General features: G+C 43.5%; 1 protein-coding gene across 1 annotated transcript; it reads left to right on the forward strand.

The window, feature by feature from the left end:
- The first annotated feature begins 6,667 nt into the window (after positions 1–6,667).
- LOC117538301 lies at positions 6,668–9,126 on the forward strand. Its single transcript, XM_034203903.1, has 8 exons — positions 6,668–6,824; positions 6,971–7,211; positions 7,362–7,638; positions 7,892–8,068; positions 8,236–8,312; positions 8,416–8,596; positions 8,692–8,883; positions 9,020–9,126. Exons 4-8 carry the CDS (start codon positions 7,903–7,905, stop codon positions 9,103–9,105), a joined length of 702 nt encoding a protein of 233 aa, XP_034059794.1. The 5' UTR covers positions 6,668–6,824; positions 6,971–7,211; positions 7,362–7,638; positions 7,892–7,902; the 3' UTR covers positions 9,106–9,126.
- The last annotated feature ends 9,081 nt before the right edge of the window (positions 9,127–18,207 follow it).

Raw genomic sequence — 18,207 nt, forward strand, 5'->3', positions numbered from 1 at the left:
ACAGAGCGCACACATATTGACTCCTGCTCAACTCCTGATATATCTTGGGTGCCATCAATGATAATTGCGAACTGGACCACTGGCATTGATGTTATTTCCGACACAATTTCTTTGATGATTGTATTGGCCATCACCTTCAACAGTTCGTTCTGCAATTCCGGACTGGTGAAATCGAGGGGACCTTTTAGCCAGGAGGTCAGCTCTGCATCGCCCGTTGCCTTGTACTTTAGAAGCTGCTTAAATTCCCACTCTCCTTCTGATCGCCTCGAAAAGCCAGACCTTGCCGCGCCAAGTACCTCACACCCTCAACAATCTTCATCAGATTTCTTCTTGCTTGTTGCTGCCGTCTTTCAAGCTCACGTGAAAGTTGCACATTAACAGGCTCTGGCTCCTGAATCCTAGTCATCACAGCTAATTTGTGACACTGGCTGTGTTTATGCACACTACATTTCTCCAGTGCCTTCTTCCAATTGTTAAAACCAGTCTTGACAAACGCTGAATCTGCTTTTGACGCAAGCTTAGACTTTTGTGCTGCAAAGTATTTAGCACAATAGAAACAGAGGACCCCTTTTACAGAGGGGCTGTAATGGAGCCATGTATGATCTTCAAACCACTTCTCCTGAAAGTAGAGTATTCTATTTGATAGGGTTTGACTGGGTATGACTTTCACATTTGGATGATTTGGTCAAAGTCCAAGCTCCTCCCCTTCCTTTCCTGTACCTTCATTTTCGCCTGCCTGGCTGCTCTCTCTCTCATTGTCAAACTCACTCTCCCTGCTTGATGGTATTATCTGAAATACATATGAGGATGATCTCATCTTAAATGAACATTAACATTAGACTGCTATGTTGTCATTATTCTGTCTTAACCATCAATATAGCTCCTTTCTGACTTACCTCCATGTCACCAGCGCACACTCTCCCTGTCTGGTCGCCATGCTCACATTCTCTCTCTCTTTACTCTGAACACACCAGAGTGAACATGGAAGAAATATCAGTAAACTATTGACTAGAAAGACTGTTGATACACATTATACATATGGGGGGACACAGGAGTCTGTACATTAAAGTGGATCTATCATGCTATATTTGAATAATATAGTGTAAACTGACATTTATTGTACTCGGCCCGAATAATCTACGAAACAAACTATCTAAAGATATACTAGTTATGGATGGCATTAATTTGGCCTCCAGTGAGACTGTAAGGAATCTTGGTGTTATATTTGATCAGGATTTATCCTTAAAGCCCCTGTCACACACTGTCCCGAAATTGACACCCGATGGACACACGAATATGGAATTGTGAATTTCGCACGAAGATGGCCCCGAACCACACACGAAGGCAACATTTACATTACATTTAAGACATACAACTGCAATGAAAGTACCAAAAACAATTGTGTTACAGTACTATGATACTGTACTGATATCTTCAGACTTTGTTCTTTACTTTCTCCGTCTTTATATGTAGAAAATATTACGTTTTCTCCGTAATGTTGTTTCCATAACAACAATAACTTCTTGTCAACTGTCCTTCAAAAATAATATATTATATCCTTTTCAGTTTCACAGAACACAAATTGGGTTATTTACATAATATGTTTACATGATTTTGTTGTGCAATAAAACAACCCGATGGACACACGATAAAGGAAATGTTCAAATTCGGCTGTGATCGTAGCAACATCGGGCCATTCGTGAGGGCATCTTAAGCCTTCGTATGACCGCCGGTGGAGTTTCTCAGGCTCCGGCAGCAACTTCGTGAGCGGTGGGAAAATCTTTGGCATGCCAACAAATTGCAGAAGGACCTTGAGAAGGTTCATTTTCGTGTTTAATTTGTGAGTCAATTTTGCCCTTCGTAAGGCCATCGTGAGGGCATCTTGTTATCATCGGTGCCATCGGGCATTCGCCCCGATCAGAGTGAAGGCGAATGCCCGATGGCACCGATGATAACACGAAGATGACACGATTCGACAAGATGCACTCACGAGTGCCTTACGAAGTTGCCGCTCATGAAGTTGCTGTCGGAGCCTGAGAAACTCCACCGTTAAGTTATTGTACTTGGCCCGAAGAATCTACGAAACAAACTATCTAAAGATATACTAACTATGGATGGCATTAATTTGGCCTCCAGTGAGACTGTAAGGAACCTTGGTGTTATATTTGATCAGGATTTATCCTTTAACGCCCACATAAAATCAAACATTGCCAATATTAGGCATATCTTTCCACAAAACGATGCAGAGAAACTAGTCCATGCATTTGTTACTTCAAGGCTGGATTATTGTAACTCTTTATTATCAGGGTGTACCAAGAAGTCAGTCAAGTCGCTTCAGCTGATTCAAAATGCTGCAGCTCGTGTACTAACCAGAGTTAGGAAAAGGGACCACATTACTCCTGTTCTGGCTGCTTTACACTGGCTCCCTATTGAACACAGGATATAATTTAAAATGATTCTTCTCGCCTACAAAGCCCTTAATGGGCAGGCGCCATCTTACCTTAAATAACTCATTACTCTAGGCCAGTGGTCACCAACCTTTTTAAGCCCAAGATCACCGACCTCGGCCTAGGTGAAAGGCGAGATCTACCTATTGCAGAATTGAGTGAAAAAGACGGCCCAGACAGTGCTTCCAATTTGAGGCCTTTTATAGGCTAATTGCATCTGAATTACTGTTACAATGAAGGCTCCATAATCAGCTCACGGCATATAGGCAGGGGTAAAGTGCTATTTTTTATGAGTGGGCGGCGGACCTCACCTCCTCTAGGGGGGTCCTCACCTCCACTTGGTCCTCACCTCCTCTAGGGGGGTCCCCCGAGAAGATTTTTTTTTAAATATTGAAGTTGAAAGCATCAATCTGGTGCACTTTGAGAGCAACATGAAGAGATCTATGGATACCTCTCTCAGCACTCATTTGAAACAGAACTGTAAACAGATTTTCTTTTTCTTTATGGATATTTTACAAATCACTCCCCTTTTAAACTGTATTCTTGTTTTACTGCCATAGAGTATTTCATACCTGTTTTTCATTTATTCCCTTATTGTTTGTATAACTATAATGATCATATGAAGGTGTGCCTCGGAAATAATCTTTTGAATAATTTGTGACAAAACCGTTCTAAGCACTCAGAGAGTCCTTTGCTCACCTGAGGCCCTCAGTCTGACAGGGGAGGACTCTCCTCATGCCCGGCGCCGTGGGAGGGCCAGGCCCTCCCATTTGAAATTCCTGCCCTCCCCCAATAAACAAGTTTTTTATTATTTATAACATTTTTTTTTTAAAAATATATATTTTTTAATTATAAATAAACTGAACTTTTATGCTACGATGTATGTGATGTCAGATAGTAACTAAAAAATCGCAGGCTACGTCAAATAAATGCATGTGTCTGTTGTGATTTGTGATTCGTCCACATTTAGACCAATCACAGCGTCACACTCTGCCGCCTATTCTGGATTTGTTTATTGTTTATTGTGCATTCTGTAGACTCCCATTTCTGTTTGAATTACAGAATGGTCATCAGAAATTGGCTGCAAAGGTCTAAGGATTTATTAAAACGAAATAGCGATGAAAGAACTGCAGCCGATGGTGCTGCTGGCGACCCTGCACCTGCCGTTGCAGCAGCACGCCTTAATGTCACAAGCTTGACCTCGGTAAACCCCGGGGCTGAGCTAGCGAGCCCAAGCCTTGACTCATCAAGGCGGCCGCCACCAACGCTGTCCTCTGAGGCACAGCTCCTTGTGCCCCTACAGTCACCACCTGCGTTGCCACACCCTGTACCACACCCGCCAGCATCCTCCTCCTCCTCCTGCTCCGTGCCGGTGCCTCCACTACAGACGCTACCTTGCAGCATATCAACAGGTACTATTACAGCAACCGCTCAAAGACCAACAGCCCCAGATGATCTTGGGGTGAATAAACCCAACCAGGTGAAACTGGATCGTTTTCCAGGGAGATTGTTTTCAGGAAAGAAGCGCACTTTTGCCGCTGCACGGTACAACAACAGACCATGGCTTGAATATTCGTTAAAAGCAGACGCAGCCTTTTGTTTCCCCTGTAGAAAGTTTTAAAGTAAATAGGCCTACGTCTTCACCTGATGCAGCTTTTACTGTCAAAGGTGTTTGCCACTGGAAACACGCATTACAGACTGATAAAGGACTGCTAAGACATGCCGCATCAAAAGAACACATTTCATGTGAGAGTTTGTGGAGAGAGAGATACGCGAGGAAACAAATAAGGAAATGAGTACTTTGGTTCAGATCAGCTGCACGGAACCGTTATTACGTGTCAGCTGTCGTTGATATTATAGCTTTTTTAGCTGTCAACCAACTCCCTCTCAGAGGTGACCACGATTCACTCATGTCCGAGTGCAGTGCATAGGAAAATAAACCATGCCCAAGGCGGGCTAAACAGTTCATCGTCTCCGTCTCTACTATTTCTCTCCGAGTGCAACGATGAGGAAGCTGCCATACTTAACCAGTGTGCCTTGCTCGTGATTTACCAGTGTTTGTGCTGCCACGCACACAATGTTTCAAAGTGGCTTCTATGTTGCCCTTTATTTGTGTATGTATTTGCGATAAGTGTGCGTCTTTACGCAATGCTGTTGGCCTTGCTGTTTGATATATATTGTGCCGCAGGCAGGGCCGGCCCTTGGCATAGGCAGTATAGGCGAATGCTAAGGGCGCATCAAGCCAGGGGGGCGCCGAAAATTGGGGGAAATATATATTATTAAAAAAAAAAAAAATGTAATTGTGATTTTTAAAAAATAAATAAAACAATTTCCCGATTTTGGATCAACAAAGTACATCTTATTATCTTATCTTAACAGAACTACGTCTATATTGTGTACAGAGCCCATACACTATGGCGCCCCCCCCCCCCACCTAATTCAGGTAAATTGAACTGCCCCAGCCCCGCAGGCTGTTTATGTCCTCAAGGAGCGAGGGGAGCGGGTGTCACTGACTGACACTTGACCCGCCGCCTTTGACCTGCTGTGACTCGGGAGAAGAAAACAAAGACGGTAATTAGCATGTCGAAAAGAACAAAGTTATCTGGGGCCCAGGGAAGAAAGAAAAGAAAAGAGGAGGAGGACAAACGGGAGAAAGACAAAGGTACAGTAACGTTAATGTGATGATGATTAAACAAAGTCAAAAAATGTATTGTAGTTACCATTGATGGAACAGTTTTAACTTGATAGCTTACTTTTAGACGATAGCAAGGTCGTTTGTTTGCTAATCAATAGTTACATTTAGAGTTAACGTCAATTATTACCGTTACTCCCACCTTAAAATCAGGGACATTTGGAAAGAGTTACATCACCTGCTATATATCATCTACTATATCTGTTGAGGTGAGCCAATGTTTGCCCTGCTTGTAGTAATAGGCTAATAATGATAGTCATTAAAATGCTATTCCTTTTACATCCCCTCAATAATTTATAGTTGTAGGCCTTTAATTGTATTGCCTTACAGTTTATGCTGTCTAAAGTATGTTCAATAATCAATAGTGTAACGTTTACATCAGTGTTAAAATGCTTGTCACTACTGTAAATACTGCATACCTTAGCCTTTATCTTTAATATGCTATATTACAATGTATGTAGCTGCTTCTTTGCCATCTGGTAAGTCGCAGAATATGCAGGTGTATCTAAAAGAATAACTATATCATAGAACTGTTTTTCTTTAATTTAAAGGGGACCTATCATGCAAAATGCACCTTTGGACGTCTTTTATACATGAATATGTGTCCCCGGTGTTCCAGGGAACTCACCAAGTGTCAGAAAACACAACCCTCTCTATTTTCCTCCTTCGCCAAATCTCTAAAAAAGTGGCTGAAACGGATCTGAAAAAAACGGATCCAGATTTCAACACTTTCCTACGTCACAAAGAGACGTGCTCCGCTTATTGGTCAACTCTCCACCTATCAGGGGAATGAGCCACGGCCACGTGCATTGCCAAACCTCTCATTCGCATATAGGCTATCGGCAGGCTAAATCAACTCCAGTCACATCTGTGTTTTTGTCTGCTCTTGCCAGGATGTCTAAGCGAGTTAAACTTTGTGCTGTTGTTGGCTGCAAGACTCGGGACAGGGGACTGCATGCAATGCCATCAGTGGAAAAAGAAAATAATCTGTGGCTAGACTTCTGTAGGTAAGTGCCGTTTTTTCCAACGTTATATGTAAAAGCTTTTGTGATTGTAGTCTGTAAGAACGATCAGATCTGTAAGCTAAGCTACGCTACGCTAATGAGACATGCCGTTTTTTCCAGCGTTATATGTAAAAGCTTTTGTATGTTTACTTGTTTACGCACATGAATATACATGGGGATGTGTTAGGATACAACACTGTGTGTATGTATGTGAGGGGGGACACACACCATGAGTAAAACAGAACTAAAGCCCCGTTGGTCTGTTGTTGTTGACGAGGCCTTACCTAGCAACAGGCTAATTAGTGGCTAGCACTCATTACAGTCAGTCTACTGAGCTCAGCCCCTCTCCAACACATCATCTATATTGAGTCAGAAACACAGCATGCACGTTACGGTTCAAAACTAACTCAGATTGGAAAAGGCTAAGCAAAGAGCTTTGCTAAATAGAGAGTTTTAGCCCCCATCTTTTGGGATTTCAGACGATATTTATCCAAATAGTATTTTCTCATCCTGAATGCTAAATTGAGATGATTTTGTTTTCTTCTTTACAGGCCAGCACCTCACATGCTACCAGCAGATTACCTGTGATGACAGATTCTGCATGTCAGACTGACCCACCCAAGTACCGTACTGTTCGTACACAGCTATCCTCGAGGACTCTTGGTTCACATCGAAGTACAGGTTAGAAGCACGTTTTTCAAATGTTCTCTGGATACATCTTGACATTCTGATGTTGTAGCCTTTAATTTGTGTGCTTCTAATTGTTGTAAAATATTTTTGTTTTATCTTTTGTTTTGTTTTTAATGTCAAATACAATTATGTTACAGCTGTCCAGGCTAAAATTCCCTGCAGAAACGTTGGTGTCGAAACACTTCCGTTGGAAGTGCCAGTGCCCTTTTTAACATCCACCCCCTTAAAGAGACCACCAAAGAGGCCCCGTGTGGATCTTGAAGAGGAATACGAAGATCCATTTGAGGGAAGCTCTTCTTTGGTGTTTTCCGAAGGCCAGGATGCAACTTATGATCCAGCAGAATCCATAACAAATGCTACAGAAACAACAGCCATGTCGTAAGTTACTGAAATATCACTATGTGTGAGTTTGTCTATGTATTGTATTTTTTGCTGTATATAATTCAAACATTGATAATAGGGAAACACCAAAGATCTCTAAAGCAACAATCTGTGTGATGGATATTAACTTCTATTTTTTTGTTTTAGTGGTCAAGAACAAAACCCCCCCCAGACGATCAACACATACATCGTGTATGAGACCTGCCTCATGGAGCTTTTTGAATCATGTCCTGTGTGCAAGCGTGTGTGTAATGTACAAACCAGAAGGATCGGTACATTCATATCAGTGCAGCAGCTGTGCCCCCATTGTCAGTTTACAAGAAACTGGAATAGCCAGCCTGTTCTTGGGAGTACTCCAGTTGGAAACCTGCAGCTATCAGTTGCAACATATGTCAACAGAGCATCTTTCTACAAACTTTCAAAGGTAAATTAACTGCAGAAGATTGTTTTGCCAATGTTTGAAAATGCAAATGTTGTTGTTGAATACGATAGGACAAGGTAACAATAACAAGAGTGAGAAAATGATGACATAAAATAATGACATGTTCAGCTCTTTCCCTGTTTAAAAAAGGGCAGCTCATTTGCACTTTCCAGGTTCTCCTCATCGACTCGTCAACAAATCTACAGGTGATCTTTGAGATTAAAATGTGTTCTTGCGGTTTTCTTTCAACCATTAGGTCTTCAAACAATGAATATGCAGCTATGCAAATACAACACCTTCCGAAGGCATGCCAGGATGTTCATTGAGCCAGCGATTGTTTCTTACTGGCAAAAATCACAGGAAGGCATGCTACAGAAGCTCCATGCAGAGGAGAAAGTGATAGTTGGTGGTGATATGAGGGCTGACTCTCCAGGTATGTATTTTTTATATAATTCACATTTTACATTTCAGAAAGGGGTTTCACTATGTGTGATATATTCAATTAATGGTTCCTGAAAAACATATGCTAAACACTACAAGCAAAAATACAAATTCACCATCCGCAGAGAAAAGTAATTACTGTAAAACATATTTTCACAGGCCACTATGCAAAGTTCGGAAGCTACACTATGATGGACCTGAAGAACAACAAAGTCGTTGACCTCCAGTTGGTTCAGGTAAGTGGGGTGAAATGAAATATCAATGTTTTTTTCTTTAACACTGTTTGCACGTTATATTTAAAATGTGTGTATCAATGGTTATTTGTATGTGTCATAACAGAGCAATGAGGTTGGTGGAAGCTACCACATGGAGTTAGAGGGCCTGAAAAGGAGTCTGGAGTTGTTAAAGGAACGTGGTGTGACTCTGGACTGTATTGTCACGGACAGACATCTGCAAATTCAGAAATTCCTAAGGGAAAGCAGCATCACCCAATTCTTTGATGTGTGGCACATAGAAAAAGGTATTTTTATTTATGTTAATTTCTATAATAATAATATAATAATATTTTGAGTAAACTTGTATGTATATTAACTACATGTTAAATGTATTTATTAGGGATTTCTAAGCAACTGGAGAAGGCTGCAAAAAAGAAGGACTGCGAAAAACTTCGAGGGTGGGTGAAGAGTATAAGAAACCACATATACTGGACTGCAGCAACCTCCACCACCGGGCCTGAGAGAGTGGCCAAATGGTTCCCTAAGTGCCTTCATCCACTGCGCATTGCACAATACCAATGGATGGCTGCAGGTATGTTGTTCATAAACCATATTACATTACTCCTCTATAAATATTTGTAAGGGACAACTATTGAATACAGGATGTTGTCAGACACAATCTATAAAGCATGCCAATTCAAATATGACTTTGATTTTCAAATTCTTAGGAACCTTTCACAAGCTGGAGACAATTCTCTCAACCAAGAGGATTTTGAAAGCTGTGGCCAAACTCAGCCCACACCACCAGACTTAATCTTTGGAGTCATTCCATGCCGTCATTCTGCGCTTTGCTCCAAAGAATGTTGTGTTTCCATTTCTTGGAATGTTGTGCAGGTAAAATAAACCATAGTTACTTACTAATTAGTGACAATTTGTACATTCTTTGCTATTATTTACTTTTTTTTCTCCTCATGGCGGAAATGAAAGACTGTACCTGGCAGCCCTGCACTACAATGAAAACGCTGAGCGTGCACAAGCCACTACATCCACTGGAAACCCTCTATATAAACTGCAGTTCCCAAAGGCCAGGAAGGGAGAATGCAGAGCAAAACCAGTAAAGACTGACCCCACATTCCGTAAGTGTTTAAAATATTTATTATACAACTATTTACAAATATAAAATACAAAAATTAGAAAGAACTTTCAGTTTTTTTACATGCATATCTAAACCACATTTTTTGTTGTGCTTTTTTTAAATATTGCACAGGCTACGTGGCCAACTTGATGGACCTCATATTCGACCAAGTCTTTGTGGACCCTGCACCATTCACACAGGAGCTTCTGAAGATACCCATCCCAGAGGACCTGTGTTCCCAATATGAGCGACCTGACAGCGAGGAGGTCATCTCCGGGTATGCTACACGGTTCAATTTGGCTGCCATCTGAACCCAACATACACATTTCGCGGATCAGGAAACTCTCTGCGAATCCTGAGGACAACGCAGGCCGGAATCACCACTCTGATCCTGCGTCCAAGGAAGCCCCAGCACCAGCTCACAAAGCTTCTGTAGGCTAGATACCTGTGACGCCTGCAATCATTAAAAAAAAATATTGTGTAATTTATACAAAATACAAGTACATTTCGTTTTTTTTTTATGGGTTCAAAGAACCGTTGATTTTGACAATAAAGTTCCGAGTTGATATCAAATGTGTCGTGATTATTCATGTTTGGATGGGTAAAGAATATTCTGATTTCAAAAGCATAAGGTTGTGTGTGGACTTTTTTTGTCGTACACATGGGTGTGTTATGCCATTGCTGTGTAATAATATATATATATATAATAGTACATGTACAATGAAAGATTGCATAAAGCCATATACACCAGTATTTATTTCCATGAACAATATTAGCATTCGTTTTACAATTTCAGTCAAAAGAAACAAACCACTCACTGCTCTATTTGCCTCAACTGTAGTCCACCATGTTCAGCTCTGTAAATATTCAATGCATTCTGCAGGGAGAACACATTCAGGCACACAGGCTCCAATCCAGGATGGTCCACCATACAGGTTACAGAGTCCTCAAGTTCCTGCATCCGTCTTGACACCTAGTGTGATAAACATATTGAATGACATGTTAAAAATGCATTCTCTAAACAGACAACTTAGTGAAGCTATCAACAATGTTACCTGTGGTATCTCCATGCAGCACATTCTCCGGTTCAGAAGGCATCGTGGCGCAATTTGCACATGTACACCTGTAGAAAGAAGTCAATAACTGAGCTTTTAAAAACACATGAAACTACACACACTGCTGACAAATGAAAGCTTTAGCGCAAGTTCAATAAGGAAGACCTAACTCGAGTCACTCACACGTCACTCTATGGCTCCCTTCCCCCCTCATTAAATATGAGGGCGTCATGCCTCAGCAGCCAATCGCTGCACATGCTAAATGCCTTAAATACCTGCTCTTCCTCCCTGTCAGTTGTCATTGCAGATGATCACACGCAATGGTAGTTGCAATACAATACTGCTTCTCGTGAGAAAAACCGTAAGAAACAACTAGCTCAAGATGTCCAACTCGGACAATTCGGAACACGAACCTTCTCTGGAAGTCTCCGATCCCGGTTCGGCTCCCCACAGCGGCTTATCAACAGAGGAAGACTTCCTCATCGCCCGGCTCCTGCAGCAGGGCTTTCCCACAGCCCCAGGCCTCACTCTCTCTCAGCGGCGATAGCTCTCGGACCAGGTCTCCAGCGTAGCTCCCCAGTCCGGGGCAGCAGCTCCAGCCAGCTTCCCAGAGAGCAGGACGAGGCCGCAGCCGCGGAGGTAAAAAAAGGGCAGGAAGTCGAGCCCTCCAGGATCCCGTCCCCCTCCAAAAAATCCACCCCTTCTCAGGCTCGCCAGTCCGGGAGCGTCACACACCCCTATGGAGAGTAGCGCGGCCGGCTCCCTGCAATCCCTGGCTAGCTCCATGATAGCTATCGATGCTCGCCTCCAGGCTCTGGAAGACTCCGCCACAGGAGCTTCAACTTCCGTTGCACTCAGGTACTAGTTTTTAACGAAAACGTTTGCACTCGACCCTTACACAGGGTTGGGTCGTAACGGAATACATGTAACGGTGTTACGTAATCGGAAGAAAAAGAAAGAAAAAAAAAAAAAAATCAGTACATTCAGCTGGCGTTACATTTGAAAAAACGAGTAAACTGAGTGCAGTTACTTTCGTAAACCTGAAGTGAATACTTATTGGAATTATTGGTGGAAAGTTTCCTCACAATGTAATATTCATTACCGGCAGAACCGTGTGCACAGCGCTGCAGCGTATCTGCGAGCGAGAGATGCAGCGTGTCCGTGAGGCCCCGCCCCGCACGCAGATGAGAGAGAGAGAGAGAGTTCTCTTTCAAAACATATTGGAAGGTAGAAACGGAGATGTTTAGATAAAACGTGGAAGATAACGTTTATGTAGCATTTATGTATTGTCGAAATTATGACATTCATAACGGGATCAAATCTAACTGAATGGCCTGCTGCTGCCGAATGCATGGGGCAAGTAACTGGGAAAAGTTTTAAAAGTGATTACATCGTTTCAGATAATAAATAACGATAATGTATTCTATTTAGGGGCGCCTTTCAAAGCACCCAAGGACACCTTACAATGCATACACTTTTCCAAGGAAAGGTTTTAAGACAGTACAAAGAATGCAGTCTGGGTGAGTTTTTCTTTTTTATGTGCGGTGCAGATGAGAGAGCTGTCAAGAATGACACTAAAATGTCGTGTTCGTGCTCTTCATAAGCCATTAAAACAGTAAAATACGTGTCTCCCGTTCACCAAAACATACCCATCTGTTATGGAAAAGAAAGTATTCTAAAGAGAAAGAAGAAAGGAAAAGATAGAAAGAAGAGGAAAAGGAGAAAAGATAAAAAGAAGAGGAGGAAAGAAGAAAAAGAAGAGGAAAGGAAGTATTCTAAAAGTAATCTGCCACCGGTACCGGCGGGATCGTGGTTAGTTTCCGATGCGCAGAAGAAAATCTGGCCCACCCTATATTTTTACAGGCCCACCCTAAAGTACATTTCTGCCTACGCTACGGTCCGCACAGCAGCAACAACCAATCACATGAATCTCTTGCCCCCGACACACAAAGCAATAGCAATGTTAAAACTAAGTAAACTGGAAAGGAAAAAAAATCCCCAACAGGTGAAAACCTACCAGTTTCACCCACTGTCCCTGCCTCCTCCCTCCATGCCTCGCTCCTCTGGTTTGTATCCCGGTAGATGAACAGAGACTGATCATACAGCACCGGGTGATTCACTACCGCTATAATGAATTTTCCCTCACATTTTTGGAATATGAGGAATTACCTGCGTAGTCTCTCCCAACATACACGCGGTCTGATTGGCTAGCGCTTGTACCGGCAGATTTGCATAAACGGGACTTCATTGGCTGACGCTTCTGCCGAGGCGCCAAAAGTTGAACATTGCTCAACTTTTTGAAGCGAGCAACGCCAGCAAACGCTCCACGTCGCTTCCCAAAAATACAGTTCTACTAAAAGTGACGTCACCCCATTCAAAGTGAATGGGCAGAAGCGTCGGAATCTGTAACGCACGCCACCGTGTGGACGGGCCGTCACAGTGGCTCTGCGCCAGAAACAAAAAAAAAAAAAAAACATTCTGGAATATCACCCCTCCACTCCCATTAACATCCCTCAGCTAGCAGCTGCGCTATCTACAGATTCCGTGTTCGTTGACTATCTCCCGTCAGGGCTCTCCCAAGGCTTCAGGGTAGGAGCCCTCCCATCTCCCACAGTGACTTTCGTAGCAAGAAACTTACAGCCGCTAAAGAACCCAACATAGTTTCCCAGCTCATCGACAAAGAACTTCTCAAAGGATATATAATCGGTCCTTTTAGCTCCTCCCCCTTCTCAGTGTTCCGTTCAAATCCCATCGGAATAGCCACACGTAAATAAAAGGCTGATTTTCGATCTGTCCGCTCCCTGCTCCGGCCCATTCTGCAGCGTCAATAGCATCATCCCTCCAGATCAGTTCTCCCTTCACCATGCCTCAGTGGATAATGCAATAAAGATGATCAAGTTCACAGGGCACGGAGCTCGGCTCTCCAAAGCGGACATTACCGATGCCTTCAAATCATCCCCATTCATCCGTCTCAGTGGAACTTGTTCGGTATTAAGTGGGAATCCAAACTCTATCTTCGCGTTCGCACGACCTTCGGGTGCAGAAGCAGCCCCTGCATCTTCAATTCCTTCTCGGAAGCGCTCCATTGGATCCTGCTGAACATCGTCAGAATCCCCTCCGTCCTTCACCTACCGGACGACTTCCTCCCCATAAACCCGCCACAGGACAGCTCAGGGATCTCACTGGCCAAGCTTAAACACTGCTCCAGGAGTGAGGTGTCCCTCTCTCCAAAGAGAAAACGTTAGGTCCCGTCACACGCTTAGAGTTCTTAGGCATCATCCTCGACTCCATAGACATGAAGGCGTCTCTCCCCTCCGACAAATCGCAGCGCATCCAGGACATCACCAAGTCATACTGCGAGCAACAAGTTATCACAAAACAACAGTTGCTCTCCCTTCTCGGACACCTCAACTTCGCCATGCACGTCATCCCCCAGGGGCGCTCGTTCATCTCCCGCCTCCTGGACGCAGCATCAGCGGTCGACAACCTCCATGACTGCGTTTTCTTAGACGAAGGCTGCCGTTCAGACCTTCGGTTCTGGTCCCTCCTGCTCGCCCACTGGAACGGAATTACTTTATTTACGATGGCCTCGTGCGTTCCTCTGACTCAATGAGGTCTTCACGGATGCCGCCCATCCATGGGTTTTGGGGGGTTTCTTCCAGGGAGAGTGGTTCGCAGGGTCATGGCCCCGTCAATTTCTACCCAAGCAAGTTCTCACTAAATCCAGCCTATCACCCATATCATACCCGGGCATTCCTTCAGGATAGGTGTAGCCACCTCTGCTGCTAATCAAGGTCTCTCTACCTCATCCCTACAACAACTAGGACGGTGGTCCTCCTCCGCCTTCACAACCTTCATTCGTCCGGACATCAGCGCCGTACGGGCTTCCCAAAGATCTCTCAGACCCTAACAACTATGGTAGTTATACATATAACTGGTGGTGGCTCAAACACATTCACAAGTATACATGTCTCACTAAGGTTCCCGATATTCAAAACTGCATTCCTGTCCTAATTCCGCGGGCCCCGCCCACAGGGAATAATGTCTCGTCTCACGCCGCAACTACAGGTAATGGGCTTCATCTCCGGCACACAGGTATTTCATTCCCAGGCCTTGCTCAAACGCATCAGTGTAAAATGTATTTCCTGCAGTCCGCGTGGACTCGGGCCACCGTACACTCTGGTGTCAGTTACAAAACAAAGGAAATAAAGAAAGAGTAAAGATATATATATATATAGCCTGCGAAGTCAGGCGTGGCGGAAGGCCACCGTACACTTCGGTGCCAGTTACAAAACAAAGGAAAAGAAATGAAGAGTAAAGAAAAAATATATATATAGCCTGCGAAGTCAGGCGTGGCGGAAGGCCACCGTACACTTCGGTGTCGTAGCGGAAGGCTACCGTACACTTCGGTGTCAGTTACAAAACAAAGAGTAAAGAAAAAAAGATACATATATATATATATATATAACCTGCGAAGTCAGGCGTGGCGGAAGGCCACCGTACACTTCGGTGTCAGTTACAAAACAAGAGAAAAAGAAATAAAGAAAAATATATATATATATAGCCTGCGAAGTCAGGCGTGGCGGAAGGCCACCGTACACTTCGGTGTCAGTTACAAAACAAAGGAAAAAGAATAAAGAGAAATATATATATATATATATATATATATATATATATATAGCCTGCGAAGTCAGGCGTGGCGGAAGGCCACCGTACACTTCGGTGTCAGTTACAAAACAAAGGAAAAAGAATAAAGAGAAATATATATATATAGCCTGCGAAGTCAGGCGTGGCGGAAGGCCACCGTACACTTCGGTGTCGTAGCGGAAGGCTACCGTACACTTCGGTGTCGTGGACGTTGGGCCACCGTTACAAAACGAAACCGCTCGCTCCTCGGCGTAGTCAAGCCCTGCTGGCCAGGCATGCGACCCGCAGGTCGTTTTCAGATAAGACCGGCACTGATTTCGGCAGTCAGAGTCTCAGCATGACCAGTAAGCTCCGGCAGTGATTCCGGCACAGTGTCGCTCATATACGTGTTAATCTATTATCTCTCCTCCCCAGATCACCAGTCACCCCACAAGGTAAGCAACTCAGTTCATCTCAGTATTCATACTTCACTGGTTTTGGGGATTTCATCGGAGCGGTGCTTTCCCTCCTGAATGATTATCCTGCAAACCGGGGGCCTAATCGCCAAACACCATTACATTCTCCTGTTGTACTATCATGGCAATCATTTCATTCATATGACGTGTAAACAATAAATATGTAATTCTTACATCACGTCTCTCCGGGTTGAAATGAAAGCTTTAGCGCAAGTTCAATAAGGAAGACCTAACTCGAGTCACTCACACGTCACTCTATGGCTCCCTTCCCCCCTCATTAAATATGAGGGCGTCATGCCTCAGCAGCCAATCGCTGCACATGCTAAATGCCTTAAATACCTGCTCTTCCTCCCTGTCAGTTGTCATTGCAGATGATCACACGCAACCCGCCTCCACCCCTCTCGCCTCCCGTCTCCTTCAGGACAAAGCTAAACCTTCCTCCTTCAGACTGGTCTCACCTACTCATCACCACCACCAGTGTCTAGACCCCGGGGATTTCATCGGAGCGGTGCTTTCCCTCCTGAATGATTATCCTGCAAACCGGGGGCCTAATCGCCAAACACCATTACATTCTCCTGTTGTACTATCATGGCAATCATTTCATTCATATGACGTGTAAACAATAAATATGTAATTCTTACATCACGTCTCTCCGGGTTGAACTGAGGTGTTGTTGGAGTTATACTTTTTATCACCCTAAGTTATTGAACTTTCCAACGGTTGTTGCACGATGTTGGAAGAAAAGGACTGTAAACTATTAATAAACGCAATGAGGCCATTGTATATATGCTGAAAATATGAATGTCTCCCTTTATAAATATATATATGTATCGCTGTTTTTGCGTTACAAGCTCTAAGTTATAAACTGTACACATAGCATTCTTGCTAATTAGCCAAAATATGAACGGAATAAGTAGCAAGCATCGTAACAGAGTAAAATAAATAGGAACAACAGCTTGTCAACTAACCATTCAGAAACGTCCTGCTGCAACCGAGATCTTTGCACCTCCACCAAAACCTCCGCTGCTTCAGGGTCAGTCTCTGGATCAAATTGATAATATGCTTGAACACATGCATTGCTTTGAGATGACATGTTTATTCCACACTCGTAATCACAGAAAGCATGGTAACGTGACTCTCGCCGGCGCATGCCCCGCTCTTCTGCAGGGGGGCGTGGTCAGCTGCTGCTCAGAATTTTCAAAGACAGGCTTGGAAAAGAGCGAAAATGAGCGAAACGAGGCATGGCTAAAAAATGATCTGTTTGGTATTTTGAAAAATAAAATGTATAAATATACCTTATCTCCTTAAAACAAATTAATCATATATTCTAGATTCATTATGCATGAAGTGAAATATTTCAAACCTTTTTTGTTTTAATTGTGATTATTACAGTTTACAGATCATGAAAATCAATAATCCTTTATCTAGTATAATATTAGATAAGGATTTATAATACAGATATTTCGATCTTCTGAAAAGTTTATTCAAATATGTACTCAGTACTTGCTCGGGGCTCCTTTTGCAGAGATAAATGCATCAATTCTACATGGAGGCAATATATTCCATGATATTCTAATTATTTTGTGAGCTGCTCCTGTTTTCTGATTTCTATAATATAATTTGGTCTAGCAAATATAATGCATCTCTTGATGGTCACATATACTTCTCTTCTCTCTCCAGATGCACTATTGAAATTGTTTGGGCCTCATACCACCTCAGCAGAGCCCAGCCCTGCAGCATCAAGCGCTCCTGTCCCTTCCACCTCAGCAGAGCCCAGTGATACAGCATCAAGCGCTCCTGTCCCCTCCACCTCAGCAGAGCCCAGTGATACAGCATCAAGCGCTCCTGTCCCCTCCACCTCAGCAGAGCCCAGTGATACAGCATCAAGCGCTCCTGTCTCCTCCACCTCAGCAGAGCCAAGTGATACAGCATCAAGCGCTCCTGTCCCCTCCACCTCAGCAGAGCCAAGTTATACAGCATCAGGGATAAAGGCTTCACCAATAGAACCTGCCGACTGGCCATCTGTTCTTACTGATAATGACAGGACAGAGTTTGTTCAGAGTGGACCATATCAAATGAAACCTAGTTTTATCTTTCCCAAACAAAAAGACGGGAGAAGGTGTCAGCAAGACTATTTTAACAGAGTCTTAATCAACGGAGAAAAAATCAAAAGAAGCTGGTTGATGTATTCAAAAAAGAATGATAGCTTGCACTGCTTCTGCTGCAAAATGTTTTCACAGAGAAATTACATACTCAATAGGGAAGGACTAAAGGACTGGAAAAATGCAAGTCACTTGCTCAAGGTACATGAAGAAAGCAAGGAGCACAACACAAACATGGCAACATGGAAGGAGTTAGACGTCCGTCTTGCCAGGGGGCTTACAATAGATATGCAAGAGATGGCCCTTGCTCAGGCTGAGAGAAATAGGTGGCGCGACGTTCTCACCCGATTCGTGGCAATAATTCAGTCCTTAGCAGAGAGAAACCTGGCTCTGAGGGGGGTCCACAGACACATTAAACCAACCAGACAATGGCAACTTTTTAAAAGAAGTGGAGCTTATGGCCAAATTCGATCCAGTCATAAAGCAGCATGTTGGTAGGGTGGCAAGTGGAGCTGGCAGTCA

This window comes from Gymnodraco acuticeps, unplaced genomic scaffold (assembly GCF_902827175.1).
Source record: "Gymnodraco acuticeps unplaced genomic scaffold, fGymAcu1.1, whole genome shotgun sequence".
Classification (NCBI taxonomy): domain Eukaryota; kingdom Metazoa; phylum Chordata; class Actinopteri; order Perciformes; family Bathydraconidae; genus Gymnodraco; species Gymnodraco acuticeps.